The sequence below is a fragment of the Aspergillus sclerotioniger genome, assembly GCF_003184525.1.
Source record: "Aspergillus sclerotioniger CBS 115572 chromosome Unknown BO94scaffold_2, whole genome shotgun sequence".
NCBI classification, from domain to species: Eukaryota; Fungi; Ascomycota; class Eurotiomycetes; order Eurotiales; family Aspergillaceae; genus Aspergillus; species Aspergillus sclerotioniger.
Genome location: NW_020290992.1, coordinates 1,560,514 through 1,585,551, shown reverse-complemented (window position 1 = coordinate 1,585,551; position 25,038 = coordinate 1,560,514). Strand labels below are relative to the sequence as shown.

The following is a 25,038-nucleotide window of genomic DNA, read 5'->3' as shown; positions in this document are numbered from 1 at the left end:
CGTATGTATTCCGGCTTCAATATCATCAGCCGGGGTCCCTTGGTAGAACGAGTTGAGGATCCTGCGCTTCCATACATACTGTGAAGGAGGGTCCTATGTAGGTGAAAGGGCCTGTGGGATGAGATACGTGGCTGTGGAGGGTCACGGCAGGCAGGGAGACGAGGAAGAGGTGGCGGAGGTCTCGTGACTCTCAGCAGCCACCTGCCAATTCAGACCATCGCTAGCGAACCAGCCATGGCCATAGTCATGGCCGCGGCCAACATAGTGCTCAGAATTAGTTTACACCTCAAACTACACTGCAAATTTTGTCAGCACTCATGATGAAATTGATCCACTATCCACTGTCAGACCTCTAGATAGATGTGTCTCTGGGTTACCGTGCTATTGGGCAGTATATCAGACCCACAGCGCGCATTCTTTTTCCGTAAACATATAACAGATTTACTTGCTGAACTAGCTAAACTTTACAGTGCAAGCAGTGAATGACTCCATAATGCAAGTCTATTTACTAGGAGTACACGTATAGCACAGTTGAAATGCTAATCACTAGAGCTCCTTGTAGTGTTTCGAGAAATATAAGACAGATAATGCCATGCGTAATGTCTTATTAAAGTATAGGCTTCGTGATAGTCTTTCAAAAAATCACTTGGTCTCTCAGCCCTATACACTGTCACTTGACTTTGGTGATACCTTATGAAACCTCGCACTTATCTCCATCTCATGCTCTCGCTTTACTGATTCCAGCTTGCAAAATTTGTAAAAGATGGTCAGGGTCATGGACACTACCATTGAGAGGCCAGTTGCAATCACAGTCATTATTGCTATGATTGACCAATCACCGCCCTGGGCTGTGTATATATTGATCAATGTGCTTACCAGCCCTGCCATGGCATTTAAGAATGTTGGTCTGTTGAATTGTAAGCATTTAGCCTTCTTAACGATACTTAATATTCACATAAATAACTTGTTAACCAGCCAGATATAATTATTTCTTCTCTCCCAAGAGAGCCACAGCATGAGAGTAACACCCAGGGCAAGGCAAGAACAGGATATTCCGAGAAGCGGTGGATTCCTAATAGCCTTAATAACAGATTCCTCGACGCTATCCTTTGTAAGAACTTCATCTAAGTCTTTTGTTTTCTCTTGGAGGGAGGTAAATGTTCCAGGAACCACTAGATATCCAGCTAATAGAACCCAATGACCGGCGCCTGCGAGAACGCTGTAGAACCATGGAATATAGTCCAGTTCAAGAAGCATCTGCATATAGCGAGTCGCAATAGTCTGGCATGAGCTAACTTGACAGAGACCAGACTCCTGGTCAAGTGCTGAGTGTTTCTCTTCAGCCATTATTTGTGTATTATTCCTGGATTAATAGTACATATGAGATCCCAAGGGTTATTATAGCTATATAAGTCTAGATAGCATTAGCGGAAATGATAAGTGAAGACAATGGCGCGCACCCTTACCGTAGGCTGACATGTTTCAGATCAGCTTGGCTTAATGAGATAGACTGTTATTTGGAGGTGCTATAATCATAGTAGTCAGGCTAACTAGACCAGTTCTTTAATATGTAATAACAAAATCCGCGGATAATCAAAGTGATAGTTCTTAATCTCGATTACATTGAGTCTTCTGATCAGTCCTTTCCTTGGCAATAGTCTATCAACCATAGGGGAGCGAGATCTTTGATAGAAGAACTTGCTGTTATTTCTATACGATATAGCCTCTGCAAGCTGATTTTTGGTGTTTGCAGGTAAATCTTAGATCACTAAAGCCTCTACCAAGTGGAGACACTATAGTTTGTCAGAGCCTATCATGATCCATATTCCACTCGGTGTTGCCACGCCTTTTTAGGCTCGCGGCTAATTTGAACAACTGGGCAATATAACGGAAGAACTTTCTTTGTTGTAGATATAAGTAGCAAACCGATTAGTTATCCTAGTTGATGACTCCATACTTCCTTATTCCGTTGCATTCGTATTTTTCAAACATGCAGTTTTCAACTATAGCAACAATCATACTCAGTGCTATATCTATAACCAGAGCCGATGTTCATGCGGGGAATAATGCTCTCGTGAGTCTGCTGTGTTTACCAGACCCCATATTTTCAACTTCTGTGATTCAGTTTTCGCTTGCTTACATTCGCTGGTATACAGAATATGTACAGTCCAATACAGCTTGAAGCCTGGACCGAACCCAATTGCCAGGGTAGTACGGCTTTCACGAACTTTACCGACTCTGTTTATGGACGAAATCTATCAAATGCTTTAGTATCTCGCAGTTTCAAGCTCTCACGCGTTCTTCATGGAAAAGAGCAACTCGATATCTCTGTGACTCGCAACTTTGATACTTGGTATGCGGACAAAGATCAACTTTCGAGAAACAATTCTTCATGCCAAATATTCGTTCAGACATACTACGCTGTTAACGGAAGTGCAGGATGTCATAATACGCCTAAGTTCACATGTCATCGGCTTTGGACAAATTCTGGCCTTCCATAAACTCCTGTCACCAAACAAAAGAAGAGGCTTGGTAGTGAAATCTGTTGGAGCTTCTGCCTGGTTTATAGGCGAGGATCACGTGGCATACGTGAGCCACTGTGGGGTCTTCACGATCTTACGAGCCACCTAGATCGCATAATAACCAACCAGACTTTCGTTTTCTTAAGCTACAATTCTTGACAAAATCACTTGTACTTTCTACGTTCATCGTCGGGTTGTGCGAGAACGTGCTTCACTGGAGCTATATAAACTTCTTTATATTGAAAGGTCACGAGCGTCTAATATACAAGAGCAGCTTCATAGAAATGTATCTAGCATTACTTGTACCGTCAAGTCAAGTCAAGTCACATTCTATCAGCCTAGTGAAGCCTGCTGAGTGTAATTATAGCTATGTAGGCGTATCCCCTTGAAGTATGAATATGAAATCAGAACGTCCTATCCCCAAACTCGCAATATGAAGCAACGCAAAAAGCCACGCGTATAAGAAGAAGCCAATAACGCAGCAGACCATAAATCACAAATAAACCTTCACAATGATGTACAGCTGCCTAGCCAGTTGCTTGCGAGTCCATTATGTCCTTGGCGTCTCATCCTTGCATCCAAATTTCACATTTTTTATCCTGATATGCGTGCTTCCCCGGGGACTCACTCCTGGCTGCTTAGGACTGTCTACCCATCGTCTTCAGCATCTATCCCCATCGCCCGTAGGCCTACATGTTCTTGGCTGCAGTCGGGATCCAGCTCCACGTGGCTGAACTATCCGAGCAAGCCTGCTTGCAGGGTGAATTCGGTGACGTAGCGGGCCGCCTGCGGGTGCGATACCAGAGTATCATAGTCAGTTTCTCCCCGTCCCTGTGCGGTAATCTTATCAAGCATAGCCCTTCGTTGCTCCATGTATCTGGTACACTGGAGTAGCACGTGTCTTGGCGTCTGTGGGCCCTCCTTGCATCCGCACCGGTCACTTTCTCGTGCTTTGATCATGTAGAGGAAGTGCGCATCTGCATGAGGATAGATGTGTACGTCTTCGAGTGGTTCTTATAGATCTCCACTACCGTCCTCATGCGGGCCTTGACCAAGCGCCTCGTGGGCGCGGCCCCTCGTTCTTTCTCCCACTGCTTGGCCCAGCGAGCCCTGATTTGCCGCAAACCGGTCCTCTTGGCGGCGGAAGCGAGTCGGATTATCTGTTGATCCGACCCGACCTCACTAACCGCTGCTTATTTCGCAGCCTCATCCGTCTCTGCATTGCCGGGGCCGTACACCACAATATCGCATCTGTGAAAGTTTGCATCAAAGAACACAAAATGATGGAGAGTCAAATCTGCGCGTTTGTTTCTTGGAATATCTTTCAAAAATTGTCGAACACTATTTTGCATGAAGACTTTGTTAAGTAAGCCAGTGTTGTCAGGCATGGTTACTGCCATCGAAGCTGCTGGATAGTCGTATCTTTTTTGGAGGCTCATCCGTGGTATTATCGTCAGAGATCCATTTCCGCTTTCTGGCAACACAGTTACGGCGAGGTTCCTGAATTGAGTGAACGTTGTAAAAGTGGTGTTGCAGATCCAAAACTGAGGGATATACCTTACCCTCGCAACATGGATGAGGGCACAGAATAGGCTTTCCCTTGTCTATCTTTGCTAGATGTTCACTGTCAATATGATTGATTAGAGTAGCTTTTTCGCGCCATTGCTTGAAACGATATTCAGGCTGCATGCTATGGTCACCCAAGCAAAAAGGGCAAAACCCAGGTGAGACCAATGTATAACGGAATCTTAACAAACCACAACGTGGCTGAAGATTTCTCAGATGAGAGCAACAGTGTTCCTGCCAGACTGTTTGCGTGTGGAACCATTTTGCACACAAAAAGCACCATTCCAGAAACGCTCGTTCAGTGCGACGATGTGCTCTCTTCCCATTTCTATATAACTGTTGGTATGGTGCAGCGTTAAGAGATGTTCTTTTGCATTGCAGAATATGCTTAGAACGACCTTGAATTTCAATACTGCGGACATCAGCAAAAGAGTCAACAATAAGGAAACCTGCAACAGACCTTGACATGTCCTTCGAGCATGTCGGGCATTTTCCATCAACTGGTAATTCACCAGGATAGTATGCTACTCTCTCTGTGGATGTGCAAATTGCTACCATATCTAGTAAGCACTGTCTCCCAGTTTCGCTGTCAATTGTCACTTCAGTGAATAAATGGTCCCGTAGCCTGTCTCGCTCTGGCATGTATTTGCGGTAGATTGAAAACAGACATGTTAAATCGCGTTCGGTGAAATCCTTTCCTGCAATATATTCATTATAAGAGGAATTCCACCACTGTTGGATAAACTCTTTTGTCTTGCTGCGGCGCTTCTTGGCCACTTTGTTATATAATTTTTCTCGTTCGCTTGCAAGGTCGCGGTGTTCATTTGGCTTGCCATTAATTTTCTCTGTTAAGATCTCGATCCTTGCATATAAGCCTCTTATCTCTTCGTCATTTTCAAATGCAGCTGCTGTTGCTGCATCGAGCTTCTGGGGGGCATTAGGATCACGGTGGTGGGCCATGCTTTCTTCTATATCGAGGCATTCATAGTTAGGCTCTAGGTTCCAGAAGTGGGCCTGGATATCCGCGCGTTTGAATTTTGATTGATACTTGAGATAAGTATCTGGATTTGCATGGTCTAATGCCTGGCTTCGTATAGCTTGAGACGCCTTTGCTGCACTATAATCAATATAACGTCATATGATGCATAGAGGAAGAGCATACCATCAATTGTAGTTGCCACCCGGCCTCTTATTCCATGTATTCTCAGCGGGTCTCGAAAATGCTCTCGTTGGGCGAGAGAGCTCAAATCATTCCGAATTGAGGAAAATGTCAGTGCACGAGTAGGATGCGGACCATTTACAGTGATCATGCGAAGAACTGGCAAACACTGTACATGATCCTCCCATTCAAGTGTCCATGATTCCCTTCCCTTGGGTGGCTTCATTGAAAGCAACTCATCAACACTGCGAATGCCTTTAAAAGCTTGATCAGCTATACCTGCAACCATAACATAGAAGATAAAGTTCCTGCCAAGCAACTTCTGTTCTGTAATCCAGTTCTTTGGACTAGGACTATTAGCTTAGGTAACAGTAATGCTTTAAGGTAGGAACTTACATAACTGCTTCATCGCTATACCTGTGGCCTTTGACAAATTCTGGATCTATAGTAACCCATCGTTTGATTTTGTTATCTTTATATTGGATGTTAAAGATAAGATGCTTTTTATAAACAAGTCAACTTCTTGTATACGATTCGTATAGCTTAGAGATCAACATACCTTATAGTAAAGACACTCATTGGTGTTCCTATATGAACTTGACTCAACAATAGCCCCAGCTCTAGCCGCAGAACCCGAAAACAGTGACAAAGCAAAAGCATCCTGAAATCGAGCTCGTTCATGAATATAATCATGATCATCATCCTGAAACAAGCGTCTGAGAAGGAGATCAAGATCTGTTGCTGTAACATGGAACTTTTCTCTATGGCTTGTTTTGAGTCCATATTTTGGTGTCAATACATAGCGTATATGCTTTTGTCAAGGAAAGGTAAGCATGTATATATCAGAGAGGAAGTAAAAGATATCTAACATACGTTATAGACATCACTTTTAACCATTTTGGGGATGATTCTGGAGGTTTTCCTTTCCCATTCAGCAACAAAACAGCATAAGTTATGAATCACACTGTGTTGAGAAGGTACGCTTCCTTGACGTAGACATATAAAGCTCTCAGAGAAGAGTTTCAAGACTTGGCTGGGAGGGTCTGGCTCTAGCTCTGAGAAGTACCTGTCTTCAGGTTCGTTTTGCGTCATCATCCATCTAAATTAGGTTCAGAATTGTCTCTTAGATTCAATAAAATAGTTTATACACTTACATTTTCCAGTTTTCGACAGCTCTGTTGTACCTTTCATCAGTAGCTGGAGCCCTATTTTTGTGGCATATCTCATTCTCTTTCTTTTTTGCATCTTGCTGGTACTCTGTAGTAAAACCACGTTGTTCACCAAGCTTACGAAGCTCATTAACCTTTCTCCACCTCTGCTCCTCAGATGAGAACGAGCTTTGATCACGTGACATAATTGGTCTTAAGTATAGGATCACCCTTAAAAGCTGTTTCTGAGAATGAAGATCTTGAACAGAACAAGAGTAATGGACAACCGGGTCGAGAGCCCTATTTAAGTTCACATAATTCCTACCTGATTATTAGGGACCCGCTTGCTCACCCGCACTCACCCTGCTCACCCACGCTCTTAATAACATCACCCAAATCACCCGCACTCACCCTATGGCTTAGCGTTGCTCACCCATAAGGCAGCAACACGCAAAAGGCTCACCTTCCAGTCAGCCGCGTTCAACGTGTGGCTTAAGTACGGCTGAGCGGACGGGAAGCCCTGTTCTCCACACCCTGTGGTCGTATGTACCAATTATAACCTCGGAGCACCTTATATCGTACATGATTTTGCTCATAGGAATAAGTAGATAATGTAGCAAGAAGCCAACACATTACTTAATTATCCTTACTTATAGGATCGCAACTATCGTCCTAAATAAACATTACATTACCCCCCATCTCTTAATCCATAACTCCCACCCAGCACAGCCATCATATCGCCCCCCTCTTCAACGGAACCACCTCCTCCGCGGACCCCAACCCCGCCATCCGCACACCATCTCTCCCTCGAATCTCCCCAAACATGACCTTGAGATTCCTCAAATCATCAGGGACATTCTCCCGTCCACCTAAACACCCCTTAGCCGCGAGATCATCCAGCCTGGTACTCGCCCGCGTGGTACACAGCGTCTGAAACAACCCCGTCATACTAGCAGAAATACCATTACTGACGAGCGCGTGTCCACCAAAGAGAATAAACGCCAGTCCGACTCCAAGACAAACGAAGTACGGGGTGATGAGACGCGCGGGTCGCTTGAAGGAGTAGACGTTTACGGTGACGTTGTTGGTGACGGTTGTTTCGGTGGTGGTTTGGTTTAGGGTTAAGAGGGAGAGGGTGATGTTTTGGAGGAGGTTTTGGAGGGATAAATTGGTGATGTTGAAGGTGGGGGAGTAGATGCTGCCGGAGTAGAGTTCGGATAGGGAGATGATTGTGTTGGCGGAGGGTTGGTTGTGGAGGACTGGGTTGGGGTGGTTGTTGTTAGTGTGTGAGGTAGGGTTGGCGGGGAGAAGGGAGGTAGGTACGTACGGAATATATCAATGTAGCCAGACAATGCGAGGACTAAGGAGTCTTGGACCGCGGCCAGGTTGGCTCGACGATAGATGTCGGTGACGTTGCCTCCGCCGGATCCTGTTGTGGTCGCGTTGATATGTGCGTCCTCTGCCATTGTCTCGGGTTCTACGCCAAAGTCTGTGTATAGACCGGAGGTGTTCAACGGGCGGATGGGATCGACTTTTGTCGTGATGCATGGTGTGCCTCCGGTGTAGGTGATGTCTAGCGTATAGGTTGACTCGTATGCTCGGCAGGTGAGATTCTGATACCCGTCGTTCTGTTTCCAGCGTAAGGCGAAGTCGAGGATATATTCCGACTGGTTGGTGCGTGCGGCGTAGTCTGCCGAGGCGAGGTACAGATATGGCCATGTTTGAGTCTGCGGGTAGGTTCTATTGACCCAGGTGTAGAGATCGGGAGAGGAGTAGTTGCGACACTCGAAGCTGGGACCTGGCATGGTGATTGTATAGGAACAGTCTGTATCGCATGGGGATGATGAGGGCAGGTAGTGACCGGCCATTATGGCCTGCCTGGCGACGCGCGTGAGCTTGTTCGTGGGTCCGCTGTGGCTCGTTAGTGAGGAAGGTGGCACGGTGGAGGGAATGTCGACCTGTATGCATCAAAATCATCCGGCTGCCACAGAGCCTGGGCCATCATGCCCTGAAAGGACCCGTTTCCCATGAAACTCGGGTCGAAGGTTGGAACAGATCGGTTGGCCAGGATATGGAGCGACTTTGGCTCGACGGTGAGAGCGCCGCCGGGGAAGATCATGGCGATGGGAATGCACCAGCAGATCAAGGCGCAGATGAATGGGATGGGGGCTACCCCGAGAAGCTGTATGCGCCCGAGGTAGATGGGGTTGGTTAAGACGGAGAGGAAGCAGTCGAGGTCACCGATGCGCATCGGACGCGCGCGCAGGTCTTTCCACAGCATCTGGATAAAAGACATGCCCAGGGCGGCGGCCAGGAAAGTTCGAAAGGCATTGACAAAGACGACCGATAGCGCTGTTACGTAGGGTTGCTTGATGGTCTTGTTGACTTCCCGCTGGTCCAGCCAGTGGAAGAGGCCTAGGTGCATGGACGCCAGGGTGGCCGCTGAGCCAGTTAATATATTGAACTACGCTCAATGTGTAGACGAAAGAGTTTGGAAGACACGGCTCGCAAGTGGGATTGTGTTGATCGTACCTAGGAGAAAGCAAGTGATGATGGACCCTGGGGTCATCCATCCGATGGTCCAACGCGATGTGACGGTAGACCCCTTCTCCAACGAGGATGCGATCGACGAAGGGGTTGTCGGAGGCTCATCGGAATACGTCGTACCTTTTTGAGGCGACGATGTGTTTGTCGCATCTGTGCTTGTATGTGGTTCGACTTCTGCTTCTCCTTGGTCCGCCAGCGTGTAAAGATGCTGAGGGGCCATGGTGAGGGTCTGCTTGCCCAGCGAGGGGTGAATGTGGAGATGGAACGCTGAGCGCCCGACGCGAGCAATTTAAACGAACAGGGTCATATGCGAACAAAGAACAGACCTGGTCAATGCGGCGCAGCCCCTAGCTGGAGGGAAATTGCGAGATTGCCCATAGGGCTGGATAGTCGGGGGTCGGTGCGACCCGATGGCGCGAGGGCAGCCATGATTGCTTGATGTTCCGTAAAAATAAATCGCTGCAGCAGTAATCACTCTCAGAGGCTTAAGCAAGTTGCACTTGCAGCCTCGCAGAGCTCACAAGCGGTTCTTGACTGGAGGGTGAAGTCTGTATCACCCCGTCAGCACTAGTGAGCGACGGCGGGCAGTTAGGGCGCGGGGCCATCCAATCGAATGGGTGTGAATATGCTCTTCCTGCACTCCCCGCCAAATTATTGTTGATTGGTTGGATAATGGCCGCAATATCCCACGATCAGGCGCTAGCACGGGGCTCCTGCAGGCCACGTACTCCGTAGGATACTTTGTCGCGTCGTGCCTCGTCCCGGACGGACATGCTCAATAGTGGCGGACTTTAGATGAAAAATTCAGAATATTGATACAAACCTCCTCGCTAATCGAGAGGCGAGAAGGCTATGGATGATCTAGATAGCGTCCACCCAGGACTGTTTATCCCAGCTGGGCATACACTTGATCTTTTTGGGCGGTTCTTCCTGCCAACGTACGAGTTCGTCGTGACCTTTATAGCGCGGCTTGTTGACGATGTCATGGACATAGCCCTTGTCCTGTTTGGCCCTTAATGTCCAGCGATATTCATACGCGACATTCACGGCGGGCACTGCAAGCACTTTTCCCATGCCTTGCCGCCAGAGGTCCTGAGCCAGCAGAGTTGGCTCTCCTTGGTAGCACTCATCCTCCTCCGAATAGCGGAATCGAACCTGGCCATCTATGAACGGCCCACTGTCCAATGTGACCATTCCACCCCAGCAACTGAATACCTGCACCGGGAGATGCTTCGAGAAACGCTGGCGACTGTCTTCGTGATGTGAGAACAGGTTGTGAGAGTCCCATATGCGCCCGTCGGAGGAAATGTCGAAGAAAAGATCACCGGCCAGATCGCGCGACACCCAAACATCGTGGATGACGCCCTCCTCCCTCCAGTCAAACGCGCATGTCATAGATGCCGATTGCACCTTTTGCTGATATGCCAACTCGAGGATGTCCTCCGCACAGATGCCAATGTCGTTGATAAATATAATCATAGGATCGTGGGCAAAGGGTGCGTTCTTCTGCTTGACGCCGGTGATGAGGGGCTCGAGAGCCATATTCCGTAGCTCGGCCAGATCCTTAATGCGATCTTCTCCCGGTCCGAGCGGATTCAATGAGCTCCGGGATAGATAGTAGCGGACTCCCAAGACATCCAGCTCTGCCTTCAGACTGGCCAAGATTTCATATGTCCCATCCGTGGACCGGCCCTCCACAATTGACAAAGCGCAGTGCTCCGGTCCCAAGTATCGAATCGCCTCGAGTATACTTCCCATGAGCGGGAGGATGATGTGTATCACTTGGTGTAGGTTGAGGGTGAAGAAGTATGCGATTTCTGGGGATGTTCCGGCATCGGTGGGGATTAGGGTCTGGTATCGCGGGCTGATGGTTGCGGGACACTCGAGCTGGGCGGATGCACTCATGTCGTGGTTGACGATGCCGCAGACGAACTGGTCAATTTCTGCCGGAGTGTAGTCGCTTTCTGCCTTCATTCGATCGTGGAGATCTTCGGATACCGATGCCAGATCGAATCCTGTGCACGAGGTAACCGGCACCGGTGCCTGCCATTGTGTCCAGCTGCTGTCGTAAGTGGAATAGAGGAAGCAGACGATGACGAGGCCCCCCAGGACGAGCGAAAGCCGTCGCCATAACGTGGGGAGTCTGAAGGAGCCCATGTTGATGGAGCATCAGGCAGTGGCCGGAAGAGATAGAAGCAGCGGGGGGTCTTCGGCTTTTGAGGAAGACTTGCGCACACGCTAGCGTGACAGGGGCTGAGATCTTCACGATCCAGCCCGATTGCATATGACCGGTAGGCAATAGGCAACCTCCTTGACAGAGCCGATGCCAGCAGCGCTAAAGCACTGCGAGTGACATCAGCGGACAAGAAACCCTCCGACACTCCTGATACCCCCGTATTGACGCGTAAGGATACCGGCCCCCATTGGGCCCGGCCCTGGCCCGTGTTAATTTCATTGGCTGCCAGGCGGCTGCGGGTGGGGATGGCGGCAGCTCAAAGCCCTATCAGGCAAGGGACCGCGTCACTCTGGGGTTCAGGGACGCGTGCAGTCAGCCTTGCCCTCAGTTCTCCAGCATGTCGGTCATTGACGACTCTGTTGGAGAATCAATTCTATGCAATGCTTATGGTGATAACTGCTGGTAGCATCAGGGGTAATAAAAGTGAGGGATGAGCCTCAAATCCTTGATCCTCTGGGGCATGATACTAGTACCGATTGGGTAAATTACTATCGCTTATCAGCCATGCGATGTTGCTATCTGCGGGGAGATACAGTAGGGTCCACCGGGTATCAACCGGTGGATATACACAGCCCGGTAAGTGGATTGCGATTAATGAAGGATCACGGTGCAGTCAGCACCCCTATCACACCATCGTTTACAGCCTCAATCTCAGGAACGGGCTTGGAGGAAGTGAGACGGGTGCCTTTTTTACAGGCGCAGAATACGACTCACATCCAAGAGATAAACACTGTTTCCGGGGCACAGGAAAGTGCTATCTAGGCAGGAAACTGGGTCACGACCTGGCGAACGAGCTATCGAACAGTTGCGCATCTTGGGCATAGTCGTCCAGAAGTTAAGACTTTTCAACGGAATAGCCGACCATCAAAGCTCACTGCAGTGATAATCTCAATAAGCCTACCTAGGACGGGATAGTGACAATGGGGTAAGAAACCCGTTTCTTGGTGAGATCAGCTGCAATGGAATGCAATCAATACAAACAACTGGTCATGTGCTGTTAAAGTATCCACGGACCTGCGGAATCCGGGCATGAGCTAGGTTAACTTGGCTACAGCCCTTGGCAACTGTCTAGGCCCCCCATGGTGGAGACAGGACTTAGCAGAATGCGGCCCAGTGTCAAGAAACCCAGGCTCGGGGGGACCGAGACAGCAAAGATCGATGGGAGGAAGTCTGATTAAAGTTAGACTCAACCGACCAGCCTCCACATGACAGCTACAATCTCAGCCATGGCCCACTGATCTACACTTCTCTGGAATGTGCAGGGATGCTACCAATCCGAAGCAAGCCTGCTGAGCTGTACCAGACCATGGCCTACAGCATACGTTTGATGATGGCTGTGCAAGCCACTCCCGTGTCATCTCGGTGGCAGCGCATTTAGAGTGTCGGACTATCCTAGCAGAACCAGAGATGCACCTTGGTCCTGACCGAGTCTAATCACTTGAGCCAACCATAACAATCACCGGGCTTACTCTTTCAGATGCCCCTAGACTCGGGAGTCCTGATTGAGCTCGGTTTCTATTCCAGGAGGCCTAAAAGTGTTGCCAGCTTTTGACCGCATCGATTACTCGACCAAACATCTATATACAAACTGCTTGTGAAAATGAATCATAGTTCGCCACGCAGAAATGCATCTGTCCGTGTAAGGCCTTCTGGATCTCGGCATCATCTTGGCTAACGGCATTCACCTATGAGGATGATGTCTTCAGTGGGTATAGCCTTACAAGTCTGGAAACTACCGTTCTAATTCCAAGTATATGTGTCCCCGGATGATGAGGCGTGGCATAACTTATTCTAACTTGGCAGGGAAATGTTGGCACCATATCACATGTATGTCTGCTATCACCTTCCTGCTACTATATATATACTTTTGAAACATCCCTTTAAATGTAGGAAATGCACATTTAACAATGGCCAATATCCTCTCTTCGCAGTTACCATTGTAAAAAAGTCCGATCTCCTTGGAATAGTCCTACCAATTTATGATCAATTACATTTCCTCCTTTATATAAGGGGACCTGAGCCTACTAGCAAGGTCGTGATTCTTTAATCTACTATCCTTATCTTCAGAATCATCAATATCATCGAAGCTATCAGCATCTAATCAATATCCTGACCCCTGACGCATATACACTCCGAAAATGGCGCCCGTCTTTGTCGAAGAAGAACCGTGCATCATCAGCAGTGATGTCAAACATGGGATCCCCGAGTCCCCAACCACCTATACTATCGACTTCAAATCATTCTTCGGCGTCGGACCTCAAAACATAAACCGCAAGTTCAACATCTCTCTATCAGACCTCAGCTACCTCCCCAAGGTACCCCCTTTCCCCACCCTTCCCCCACTCCCATCACATACCAACCATCCAGATCCACACCCCCCGAGCCGACTGGGCTGTCACCGCCGCCTTCAACTCATTCTCCGCCTTCCAAGCCGCCAAGTTTGGCCCCGTGCACCGCTTCGCAACCATCGGCACTGGATCCGGCACCGACGCCATCGCCGCGCTGGACATCTTCCCCCATCTCCGCACCATCGCCATGACCGACCTCCACGACGAGGTCGTCACAAAAGCCAAAGCAAATGTCCTATCCGCTACAAACGAATCCGAGAACCGGGTTCGAACCGTCGCAACCCAAGCCATTGGTATCTCTGGCGAATGTCTAGTTCCGCTTCGCGGTCAGGAACCTTTTGATTTGATCTATGAGTGAGCCAGCATCAAGCCCTAGTAGTCTTGAATATGACTAAGAAGATAAAAACAGAAACCTCCCCAACATCCCCCTCCCCGACGACGCGGACCTCCTAGACGGCCAAACCTCCTCAACATACTTCAGCTCGAATGATGTATCGAACCTCGTTCCGCGATTTGTCTCCGACTCGCTATTGGATTTGCACTTCGTGTGTCTCATCCAAGCCCGGACTTTCAATCTCCTCAGTAAATCCGGCGTCATATTGTCCAGTATGGGCGGCCGCGTCCCGATTGAGACTATGCTCCGATTATCCGAAGCAGCTGGCTTCACGGGCCGGATTCTTTCCATGTCGTGGAAGGTGCAGAGTGAGCCGGATGAAGTGATTGGGGGGTATGCGAAGGCGCAGGAGCGGGGGATTGGACCGGTGAGTTACCGACCCACATAGTAATATAGCACAAGTAGGGTAGGCTAATAGTTGTGTACAGTTTTATTTCTACCGCACGAGTACCCTAAAGGATATCTTCGGTGATCAGACTCCCGCTGGGGCGGGGTTGAGAGCCAAGCAGGTTGAGAATGAGCTGTTGTCGGAGAGATTGGATGCGGTGACGGCGTTGAGGGCGCATAGACAGGGGATTGAAATTGGACATCCTGTTGTTGTGATGGCTAGTGTGATGGTTTAGGGTGTGGTTTGTGGGTTGGTTGTTTGGATTTGGGATTGGTGGATTGTGTGGAAGGGAGGAAGTGTGGTATAGGGATGGATGTGGGATACAAAAGTTTGGGATATTTGTTTTTTTTTATGGCTTGCTATTAATGAAAACTCTGGTTTGATTTTGGATTTGTTTTTGGCGAGGTCTAGATTGCAAGTATGGCGACCTTATTATCATATCATCTTTGCTTAGAAGTATTCAACTAAATCTCCAAAATCAATACCATGCTTCTTAATACACCCCTACCACACCAACTACACCCCACCCCACCCCTCACTTCTTCGTCGCAAACCGACTCTTCCCCCGAATCCTCTTCCCATACCTAAAGAAAATATACCTATCACACTTGTCAGCCATCCCATCCCCCACCTCCCCCCAAATCCACACAACAATGCAAAGAGAAGAAAACAACTCACGGAAACGGCGCCATAACCAGACTCAAAAACGCGAGTAGCGACGTCGCCCATTGGTCTCCCAGTTTATGGTACACTAAATTCCATGTACTCGTCATCGGGCGTTCCAACCCATCACATGGTACATATCACACGGGAAAGGGCAAACTTACTAGCCACACCGAACAGCGGAAATGCCGCGGCAAAGGTACTTCTCGTGAAACTGTTTGCGCCGAGAGCGCTTGCAGCATATAGGGGATATGCGTCGACGAAGAAGGTGAAGACGCCTTGGAATACGAAGATCATTCTATTTTTGGTATTGGCGTTAGTGGGGGGTTCGAAGGGGGGTGTAGGGGGCCTGTGGGCCTGTGGGCCTGGACGCCTGGACGCCTGGAAGGGGGAAGGGTACGTACCCGGCTCCGAAAACTGCGCTGCCGATTATGGGGACGATCCAATGGATTGAGGGGGTGCTAATCAATGGCTTTTTAGTATTCGTAATTTGTTCTGGGGGAATGGGTGGACGGGGAGGGGTTACGCTGTCCATCCGAACCAGAACAAGCCTATTGTGAGAAGCGGGGCGCCGATGACGGCCGGAGGGAGACGGCTTTCGGGCTCTTGATCTGCGGTGGGGTTTTGTCGGCTGGATTTGCTGGAGAAGTAGGGGTAGAGTTTGCAGAATCTGGTAGATGTTAATGGTGGAATAATGTAGCATGCGGGATGCAGTGCATGTCGGTAGGTCCTTTGAGGGTTGTCACGTACAACGGATCGATCACGACCGCCAGAACCATTCCCACCAGAAGGCCCAGAAAGGCCAGTCCTGTCTGCCAGAGTTTGAAATTGTATGCATTGCCGTAGACAACCCCGAATGCGCCGAAGAAGAGGTATTGAACACCGAGGGCGATGGCGGAGAGGATGCACAGGTTGAGACACATTGGTTCGAGGACGAGGAGCATGAAGGGACGATAGAGGGAGCGGATAACGGTCTAGTCAAACAGCAGTTAGCAACTGTAGCATTGCAGAATAGGAAGCGCCTCTACCTTCAACACAGATCGATCCAGCTTTTCGATCGGTGCTCTCCATCGCTCGTCACCGGTCTCCTGGCGTAGTTTGCGAGCTCGGTTGCGGAGTAGAACAGGATGGTAAGTCTCAGGGACGAAGATCATGACAAGGATAGATTGTAAGCTTGACCAGATGAGAAGAAAGTAGAATGACCATCGCCTGTTTGTTTTAGTCTGTAGCACAGCGTACGTCCACATGTGGACCTACCATGAAGCCCAGCTATTTATCAGTCCACCGAGGACAGGACCCAGACTAGCCCCCGTGCTGCACAGCAATTAGTCTCAACCAGCAATAAAGACCGGGTTCATACAATGGTGAAGCCGTGTAGACCAGCATCGGAGTATGCAGGGTACTCTTGCTGTACATATCGCCCACGGTAGCCCCTGCGACCGACGTAAAAGCCGCTCCTGCAAGTCCATCCAACAATCTGGCAACTAACATAGTCTGGATATTATGTGCCGCGGCACAAGGGACGATGAATATGACAAACAGCGGAAGCGAAACGAGGTAAATAGGCCTCCGTCCATAGAACTCCGACAAAGGACTCATCACCATAGGCCCCCAGCCCAGCCCAGCAATGTAGAAGCTCAGTCCAAGAGTCGCGACAGTCCGTGAGCAGTCAAATTCGACCATGATCTGATTATAGGTAGTCGTGTAAAGGGAGCTAGTGACACAGACACACAGTGTCATAGACGAGACCAGAATCACGATAGCCCATTTTCGCTTCGGTCTCATAGTATGTGGATTGGCGACATCATCCTCGTCCCAACGGACCTCAAATTCATCGCGGTGTTGTCCCTCATCTCTGGTGGAGAGATTCACCTCCTGGACACTGGGTTCAGCCTGAACCATTACCATCGTGGAAGGCATCACATTCCGGGCCAGAGGGGATGGTGTCCCTTCGTAGTGGGGCATCAATGGTGCTGAAAGCAAGCGTAAGCCTAATCTCGGGCGATTATTCTTCCCACTGCGATGACAAGCATCGAGAAAACCGGGTTGTTGGGGTGTTGGGCGCCACTGCTCCTCGGAACCGGACTTTGGCATCTTGTAGGGTTCGGCAGGCGGGAGTCAGCCACCAGAACCAGAGGCAGGAGATGTTGGCATCATGTGAGCTATGATGATATTGTATATTATAGAATAAGCCGAAGTAGTCTGGTGTGCCACGTGATGGACATCGTGATAGGTACTTGGGATTGGAAGGTGGTACAAGACCGTGACTAGGGTGTTAGGCTGAGCAACAATTTGCCGATGCCAGGAAGAAGAGCTATCACATTACCAGAGTGGCATGATTGTGTTTGTTATTGCCTAATACGTTTTCTTAATTGGCCAGTGGGTTCAGAGCACACGCCAACCATTCATGATCGGATTTTGTGGTCTTGCGGAGTTAGTCTCCAACTGAACGATGGCAAATAGAAAAAGTCTAGAAGGGCGCGGGGCAGGAACTTTGGTTACCAAGTTGAATCATTTACATTGATCTTTGATTGGCGTCAGGGTTTTATCATAGCCAGGTCAGGCTGGCTATATATTCCTACCTCCACTTTGCAGATCTCGCTAGCTATCCGCTTGCATTTTGTCGATAAAGCCCAATTCAGGATAATGATAAACAAAATACATTCGATATATATTACACGTCAGACCTACTGCCAACTAGCCAACAATCAGAGTCACCAGTCTAAAGGCTGCGAAAGACCTGCCCTGATGTTTGAGGGACTCCACCATCTACCAAGCCTGAACCCCGTTCTTATTAATCACCTTCCCCGCATCCGCATCGCGCTCCCCCTCAATAACACCGCGGATAAACGCACCAACACCCGAAGTGACGAGATCCTGAGCGCCATGCTTCTTCGAAGCCTCAGGATCACCACCCAAGCCCGTAGCCAGATACCCAGGGGAGATAGCAAACACTTTCGCGCCATCCTCTTTCAACCAGCGATGCCACTCGCGCATGAGCATATTGAGACCAGTTTTGGAACTCCGGTACGCAGGTACATTGAAACCAGTTTTGGGCCAGCCCTTAGGTGGTACTTGGTTCACGGGGGTAGCTAGATTATCCGTACCAGCTAGAGTGGATGTGCCGGAGGTGAGAAACAACAGACGAGGGTCCGAGCTCCGTAGTAAGAGAGGGGCAAAGGTCGAGGTCAGGATATGTGTTCCGGCAGTGTTGACGTTCCAGGTCTTGTTCCACATGTCTCGCGCGCTGAGCTTGCCGGATAGGACTTCGTGATCGAAGGTTGCCCCTGGGAGAGTCAGAAGATAAGTACTATAGGAAGGGTATGAATGCATACCGCCGTTGTTGATGAGGACGTCTAGTTTGCCGAACTTGGAATTCACCTCGGTAAATGCCTGCTCGATCGAATTGTCCGATTCGAGGTCCACTTGGAGCGGTACGAATGTACTGGGGGTCGATGGGAATGTTTTCTGAGTGGTGGAGATGGCGTCGTGCACTTTTTGAGGGGTCCGTCCAGCCATAAGAATGGTGTATGGCTTGCTGGCGCCCACAAGGGCTTTGACGACCTCAAGGCCGATGCCCGTGTTAGAGCCGGTGATTAAGACAATTTTAGACATGTTGAATTGATGCAATATGAGGAAAGTATGTATGTGGAGTCAAGGGTGAGCATGATGGAATATATATGAAGAATATTGGATTCCCGGAGTTAGCAGGGTTACAAGGTTTAACAGCGCCTCGGTCTCCGACGTGAGTTCCGGGTGGATTTGCAGTGATGTCAGTCAGCGGGGTTCATCAGGATCATCCACTTTTCTATCGGTTCTAGCGTCTCGTATCGCCCGCAGCTAGAGCTAAGCAGGAACGGTGTACCAGGAAATCTTACCATTGATGCTTGGATAATCTATAGCTGTTTGATGCTTGCAAAGTCTGGAAATGTAGATGTTTAGCAAGTAAGCTTGGTTTAGATTGCTTTGTCTCAAAGATATAAATCGACGACAAAGGAGAAAGGTAGAGGATGAGCCTCATTCAGCATCCAGCGTTGGGTCTATCCGAGCTTAGTGGAGTATAGTGGGGCACCTGGGTGGAGCCCTAGTCAAGTCGGGCTTTTGTGACTGGAATATTTACTCATCTTTTACACATAATCTTTTTAGATTGTTCGCATGTTAATCATCTCCCTCTTCTCCTTGTGCTTTATCCTGCAGATGAATTATCCCTGCCCCTATGACCCCACGATATCTTCTGCCGCAATCTTCTTAGATGAGATTTCTAGCATCGATTAATTGTGTTTAGAGGTCAGACAGCGTGGGATATCACTTGATGATTTTGGAGAGATGGTATTGGATAATGTCTTGGGTACTGGTAGAAGTGATAGGCGAGGCAACATTTGTATTCTGAGCCTCTCAACAATCTATGGCCAAGGATGGATGGAGGAAAAAAGAAAAGAAGAAAATTACTCCTAACTAGATCAAAGGAATATCTGACCAACATAATAGTGACCGGAAAGACGAGTAGACCACAATGTATAACAGTCAGTCATCACTCTCCCGAACGACCGCCGCCTCTTTCCCATGATGTCCTTCTATAACACTGTGACTGACCTGTGCCCATATCAGATATGCAAGCGTACAATCCAACAATATCCATCAAGACGGAACAACCGACCAGCTTTCAGCAGTGAAGACTAACTCCTCTCTTACTCGCCTCACTTCCGGATCCACATACACCTTCACATTCATGCTCCGTTGTCCCAGATCATAAACACGGAAGATCACGTACACCACATCTGCGTTCTCCGATTGGGACTTCCCGTTGGACATTTCCTGCATCTATGAAGAGTTAGATACCATACTTCTGGAAAAAGGTATCGTCTCACCCGTCGGTACTCATGTTTGCTCATGTAGAAAGGCGTCTGACAAGCCCCCGTAGAGGATTTGACATCAATGTGGAATCGGGGTGTTTCCCCCCTCCAGATATCCTCACGTAAGTATCCCTTGTCGATAAATAGAGAGGTGAGAACACCATCGTGGTCGTCGTAGGCGATATCAGCTGTCTCCCGACCATGCCATGCGGTCATGGTAGAGTATTCGGGGAGGATCGTGACGAATCTCCGAATCTTGCTTTTCCAGTTGTCGCGAGTGAACGCAGGTAGGTGTGGATCTAGACGTGAGAGGAGCTCGAACACCTTCTAAGATTAGTTCCTATGTCTCGGACGATGGTGAACAGGAAGATAACTTACGAACAACTCTCCGGCTGCCCCGATCTTAGAGTCCCGTTCCCACTGGTCAGAGATTTGAAGCTGGTAAGGCTTAGAGCATGAGTCCGTTGTAATCGACTCATCCAATGCTGTCATATCAAATGCTCCTTGGCTGGGTAATGCGGTACCTCTCGCATACTCGAGGACATATGATAGCAATCGGAGGTACTCTGGATCAATCGGAGTGTCCGTATAATGTTTCAGGGTAGCAGTAGAAGGCTGAGCCATTGGGAGAGACCGCAGGGACGGAGAAACAAGGGTGGATTCTGAGATCAAAGAGTCATGTCTCGGCCGGGAGGACATGGATGTGAGATCGTCCGAGCCAAAGATAGTGTATTCGACCACGCCGCTGCTTTCTGCGGCGGTGGATGGCGGATCACGTTTCGAAGCGCGGCTCTCTCCAGTGACAGTTGCGTCGTCCGCTTTCGCGATGGACATAATACCAGCGCGGTCTAGCAGGTCTGAGACGTAATTGTTATACGGGTGCAGAAGCGTTTGCATGACAGTAATGGCATTGTTACCAAAGTCATGCACAATTTGCGTCGATGGGTCTGTCTTCATCCATTGCAGGAGGGCTACTGGTAAGCGGTCAAGGAAACATATGTCCTGGGCGCGCCGGTCTTCTGAAATATACACGGTGAGTCGTCCGTCTCGGGCGTCGAGGTGCAGCTCACTCCTCGAAATCTCAACCTTGATGTCCATCCCATCCTGATGAAGACGCAGCTCAGATAAGATCCCGTTGGTTTCCTTCATGCTGATTGTTTTAAGTGTTTCGTAAAGGGCCTCTTCATCCTGAACCGCGCGGGGGCTTTGAAGATGAACTGCAAAGCTGTAGGATAATAGTTAGTTCTGACGCATAGAGCTAGTTTGGAGGTGAATAACCCACCGAAGAAGACCGTGTGCCTTTGGACGGATATCACGATCAGGATTGGACAATGGCCGAGCTGCGTCTCTATCCACCATCGTGATCTCCTTGACACAGCACGACAGATAGCGGTCCCAGAGCCCACTCCATAAGATAAACGGCTCAAGGCGTGGGATTTCATCAACTTCAAAGTCCAGCAGCTTGGCCTTGGAGCTAAAATGGCTTAGAAGATGCTTGCGATCCGCAATTCCAAACGCGGCTGCATACGTCTGAAGCTGCACGCCACCTTGAGGAGACCGGACAGGGAAAACGGCACTGTTTAAAATAGCTTCAGGAGAGAAGATATCTGAATCATCAGTCTGGATCAGAGCATTGAGGGTCCACATGGTTTCTTTCACGCTGTCGACAGATGAGCTCGTCAGACCCAGGTCTCGAAGCCTTTCCACGACCATCTGCATTGTTAGTCTCTGGACCCCGAGAAAATCGACAAAGAATTCTCTCAGACCGTGGTAATGGTCGTTGAGCGCAGTGCGACCAGAAATAGAGGTACATGTTGACCATAGACATTCCGGAACGGTATACCAACCGGAGGCCACATAAATGAGACGCTCGTTGGCAAAGCAATAGCTATTAAAGTGAGCCAAGAACCATCAGTATCATATATACGACTAACCGAACACGATCCGCAGTCTCTGGAGACATCATTTCACACATTCGCCTCAACTCAATATATACCGTACTGATTTGGTCAAAGTTATTGCATTTATCAGACTGCAGCATCCTCAACTCGGATAAAAAATCATCTGCGCCGACATTGGGGATTTGCAGCGTCTTTTGAAAGAAATCCTTGAGGTAAATGGCGTCTGCCGGGTTCTGCCGACAGTAGTCTTCAAACAGTGACTCGAGGGGATACTTGCTCTTCATATCACGGGGTGCCTCCTAGAGACATCGCGACATATCTACATAATCCTGTGGCGGAATCCAAATATCGGTGAATCTATAAACGTGGTTCCTGGGAAAATTAGTAATTTAAATAACACACAGGTCCTAGACTTACCGAACTTTCTCTGCAGCACGAGAGTCCGCAACAGATGCATGGCATTCCATCTGGACTTTGACATAGAGGTCGAACATTCTGTTGGGGTCCGAGTCCCCATAATAGAGGGCATCACATAGGGAGTTCATAATATCCAGATAGAAGTCTAATTGAGATTCAGGAGACCCAAAGCTGAGAGCCTTGGTCAAAGCCGCCCATGCCGGTGCAAGCATGCCTTGGTCAAATGGTAGATCGAGATGCAACCATGGAAAGAACTCATTGTCCCTCATGAACTTTGAAACCATCCCTTTCAGCGCTGGGGTTGGAATATAGCAGCCCGACAGTCGGTTCTTAGTGCCGTCCTCGTAGAGGACCTCGATTTATCGAATTTGCTTTACAAGGTCTGGTTGTTGAACGACCGTGGGCCCATCGAATGGCCAGCGGGCTGCAAGTAGACCCATGAACCTTTCTGGCCGGTGCTGCGCAACATAGAGGAATTCCCGCCCCAGAGCAACGTTAGGCGTGGATGTAGTGGATTCAGTTAGTGAGAGGGTATCACGGACTTGGCAAGCTTGCTGTAGCCACCTGTTCCATGGTAGTGCCTCTGTTGGTGGGCGTGATGGAGGATCGTGCAGATATTCCTTGTTTATATACGAAACCTCCAGCCCGGGTGCCCCGCTTGGAACAGGCTCAAGTAATGCTTTGGCACCCCATGGGTCATCATGAGGAAAATAGAACTTGTCGGTCTTTGGGTTTCGTAAGCTCTCCTTATCGTCGAACAACTGTATGTTGATAGCTTGAGCAGCGGGAGAAAAGAGGGTTGTTGTGCGATAGAGAAACACAAGGTGACTCCTTGACATTTGGGGGCTGAGGCTTGCAGGATTGCTTGATTTGAATCTTTCCAGGATCAGCCCTCGAACGTAATCGATAGACGCCTCACGAACTCCTAGGTACTCGAATAGAATTCTACGCTGTGGGTTATTCTCTGCATCGGGATTGACTAGAGCAAGGCCAAGGTCTCGAGGAAGTGGAATCTCCCCGATTGATGAATAGTGGACAGATATTTCTCGGATCGATACCCAATGACCGGTCATCAAAGGAATCAGGGGCAAGGCTTTGACCATCCGTATCAGGTTAGGGCATCTCTTAACGAAAGGGATGGCGAGGATCTTGGCAGCACGAGAGTGCTAGTCTTGGTCGGTGTGAATGTTCTTCATCTGGGACTCGGGCAATTGAAGATCCCTTTGAGCCCGCAGGACAATGCCACCTAGATGCATGGATTGGAGGCCGTACTCCTTCAGCTGCCCAATATCCTGCCTATCGTAACTCGATGAGAGGTATCGCTCCCCTGGGAGGTCGGGGAAGAGAGGGTCTCCAGACTTATCAAACGAATAGTCCTTTAGATACAGCATAGTTTCAATGGAGAGCCATGATCGACTCGTATGACTCTGTAAAATGGGGCTTGATCTCAAGCAGTCCTTAATTTCGCTCAGTAGCCTCGCCCAGAACGGGTCCCATTGATTGTCATTGTCTGTCGGCAGATAGCGCATCCATGTGTATCGCAGTAAGGGATGATTGCACATCCCCAAGACAGCCATGTTAAAGGCATTGGCAACCGCAGCCCGCAGCTTACAATTTCGTGCGGAGGAGTAAATGATATTTTGTCTATTTGCATTTGTCACGAAGTCCGAATGAATTAGAAACTGCCATCTGATATAAGCTCAACCATAAATAACCAAAAAGAGCGAGGTCCCTACAGTGAATCCCATATTGCCAATGGGAAGAAAGACAAAAACATCTTGCTGTTCAATTATTGGAATAGAATCTTGGGTTAGGGGAAATGCAAGCATGACTAGTGCCTTGCTATATGTCTTGGTGGCCTGTTCATATCTGGTATACCTTCGATTCTCACTTGGGGGCAGGTTTTGGGCGAGGTATTTGGTGAAGTAGTAGTGCTGTGTGAGTTCCTCTATCTTCCCATCTCGAACAATTGTTTTGCGCAGCACCTTGCGATTTCCTTCCTGTCTCTTGATTTCAAACATTGTCGAGGATATCATTTTGTCATTGTCGTACATGAACACTACGAGCTGCTCAAGGTTCTACATGAACAATAGTAGTGTGTCTTGCAAATCGCGAAACTGCTGCATAGCGGACTGCCTCCGGGCCTCATCATCCTGAAGATAGAGGGTCATGCGAGTCAGCGGGCCCTCCAGCTGCTCCTCGCCTTCCTCCCAGACCGGGGTGATCATCCCCATGCCTGAATAGCCCGGTTTATGCTGGAAGGAGAAGGAGAGGTTGCCTGATTGGATGTGTACTTTCCAGGCGACCATGAAGACCGACTTGAAGCCAATGCCCTTATCGCCTATGTAGCCCTGGGCACCCATTTTGGAGCTCTTACCGACGTTGCAGATGGCCACAATATCCTCATGCGTGAAGCCATCCTCGTTACAATCCACCACAATGCGTCGCGGATACACGTGAAAGGTAATTGGGGGTCCAATACCACGGCTCTTTATTGTGGTGTAGTGATTATCATCGGCGTTTTGTAGCAGCTCGAAGACGAAGCGCGCGCTGCTGCTATACAGATTCTTGGACAAGCTGATGGTGTAAGCCAGGAATGGACAGATAGCGGATAGGAAGGCCTACTCACGTCATCACAGAAGATGCGATTATCTTGTCTTTCTTCAGCATCGCTTCCACAACTTGACGTCGGACATCGGCCGACATCTGGCTTAGAACATCTTCATTGAGGTATCCATATTGTTTGGATATCCCTTCGATTAGTTCTCGTGCCTTTTGCCGGTCCATGCTGGGAAGAAGGTAGGTAGGCGTAATAGGAACGGATATAGACTATAGACGGGGGGAGAGAGAGAGAAGAGATTAGAGAAGTGGGATTAAGAAGGTAGGAGCTGACCGC

The 25,038-nt window shown here is 48.9% G+C and overlaps 7 protein-coding genes across 7 annotated transcripts; 1 reads left to right on the top strand and 6 right to left on the bottom strand.

Moving 5' to 3' along the window:
• Nucleotides 1–660: 660 nt before the first annotated feature.
• On the bottom strand, nucleotides 661–1,347 carry BO94DRAFT_552807 (uncharacterized protein; the record flags this gene model as incomplete). Its single annotated transcript, XM_025613621.1, has 2 exons — nucleotides 661–907; nucleotides 956–1,347. The coding sequence occupies 2 exons, from the start codon at nucleotides 1,345–1,347 to the stop codon at nucleotides 661–663; spliced, it is 639 nt and encodes a 212-aa protein (XP_025472766.1).
• A 5,566-nt stretch (nucleotides 1,348–6,913) lies between these two features.
• On the bottom strand, nucleotides 6,914–9,327 carry BO94DRAFT_530727 (uncharacterized protein). The gene is made up of 4 exons (XM_025610733.1): nucleotides 8,928–9,327; nucleotides 8,354–8,837; nucleotides 7,723–8,306; nucleotides 6,914–7,654 (listed from the first exon to the last, which is right to left on the bottom strand). The coding sequence occupies exons 1-4, from the start codon at nucleotides 9,160–9,162 to the stop codon at nucleotides 7,128–7,130; spliced, it is 1,830 nt and encodes a 609-aa protein (XP_025472765.1). The 5' UTR covers nucleotides 9,163–9,327; the 3' UTR covers nucleotides 6,914–7,127.
• A 476-nt stretch (nucleotides 9,328–9,803) lies between these two features.
• On the bottom strand, nucleotides 9,804–11,099 carry BO94DRAFT_455488 (glycosyltransferase family 69 protein; the record flags this gene model as incomplete). Its single annotated transcript, XM_025607659.1, has 1 exon — nucleotides 9,804–11,099. The coding sequence occupies one exon, from the start codon at nucleotides 11,097–11,099 to the stop codon at nucleotides 9,804–9,806; it is 1,296 nt and encodes a 431-aa protein (XP_025472764.1).
• Nucleotides 11,100–13,316: 2,217 nt separating this feature from the next.
• On the top strand, nucleotides 13,317–14,714 carry BO94DRAFT_601050 (uncharacterized protein; the record flags this gene model as incomplete). Its single annotated transcript, XM_025616367.1, has 4 exons — nucleotides 13,317–13,493; nucleotides 13,546–13,880; nucleotides 13,936–14,287; nucleotides 14,349–14,714. 4 exons carry the CDS (start codon nucleotides 13,317–13,319, stop codon nucleotides 14,541–14,543), a joined length of 1,059 nt encoding a protein of 352 aa, XP_025472763.1. The 3' UTR covers nucleotides 14,544–14,714.
• A 129-nt stretch (nucleotides 14,715–14,843) lies between these two features.
• Nucleotides 14,844–16,873, bottom strand: BO94DRAFT_552811 (MFS transporter; the record flags this gene model as incomplete). The annotated part of the gene is made up of 9 exons (XM_025613623.1): nucleotides 14,844–14,907; nucleotides 14,987–15,059; nucleotides 15,136–15,269; nucleotides 15,376–15,432; nucleotides 15,498–15,641; nucleotides 15,722–15,945; nucleotides 16,000–16,180; nucleotides 16,229–16,285; nucleotides 16,332–16,873. The coding sequence occupies 9 exons, from the start codon at nucleotides 16,871–16,873 to the stop codon at nucleotides 14,844–14,846; spliced, it is 1,476 nt and encodes a 491-aa protein (XP_025472762.1).
• A 753-nt stretch (nucleotides 16,874–17,626) lies between these two features.
• BO94DRAFT_530723 (putative short chain dehydrogenase) lies at nucleotides 17,627–18,674 on the bottom strand. The gene is made up of 2 exons (XM_025610732.1): nucleotides 18,307–18,674; nucleotides 17,627–18,258 (listed from the first exon to the last, which is right to left on the bottom strand). Exons 1-2 carry the CDS (start codon nucleotides 18,584–18,586, stop codon nucleotides 17,741–17,743), a joined length of 798 nt encoding a protein of 265 aa, XP_025472761.1. The 5' UTR covers nucleotides 18,587–18,674; the 3' UTR covers nucleotides 17,627–17,740.
• Nucleotides 18,675–19,609: 935 nt separating this feature from the next.
• Nucleotides 19,610–24,929, bottom strand: BO94DRAFT_601049 (uncharacterized protein; the record flags this gene model as incomplete). Its single annotated transcript, XM_025616366.1, has 12 exons — nucleotides 19,610–19,792; nucleotides 19,840–20,148; nucleotides 20,203–21,049; nucleotides 21,107–21,712; nucleotides 21,759–22,024; nucleotides 22,049–22,097; nucleotides 22,143–22,495; nucleotides 22,520–23,308; nucleotides 23,381–23,824; nucleotides 23,879–24,146; nucleotides 24,225–24,719; nucleotides 24,772–24,929. The coding sequence occupies 12 exons, from the start codon at nucleotides 24,927–24,929 to the stop codon at nucleotides 19,610–19,612; spliced, it is 4,767 nt and encodes a 1,588-aa protein (XP_025472760.1).
• Nucleotides 24,930–25,038: the final 109 nt, after the last annotated feature.

What these genes read in the sequence shown, in the direction of transcription:
- BO94DRAFT_530727 (XM_025610733.1), bottom strand. Translation starts at nt 9,162, where the DNA reads ATGGCCCCTCAGCATCTTTACACGCTGGCGGACCAAGGAGAAGCAGAA. An exon ending in CATCACTTGCTTTCTCCTAG is followed by an intron (nt 8,838 to 8,927) that starts GTACGATCAACA and finishes TAACTGGCTCAG; the next exon opens with CGGCCACCCTGGCGTCCATG. An exon ending in TGGCTACATTGATATATTCC is followed by an intron (nt 7,655 to 7,722) that starts GTACGTACCTAC and finishes ACCCCAACCCAG; the next exon opens with TCCTCCACAACCAACCCTCC.
- BO94DRAFT_530723 (XM_025610732.1), bottom strand. Translation starts at nt 18,586, where the DNA reads ATGTCTAAAATTGTCTTAATCACCGGCTCTAACACGGGCATCGGCCTT. An exon ending in CGTCCTCATCAACAACGGCG is followed by an intron (nt 18,259 to 18,306) that starts GTATGCATTCAT and finishes TGACTCTCCCAG; the next exon opens with GGGCAACCTTCGATCACGAA.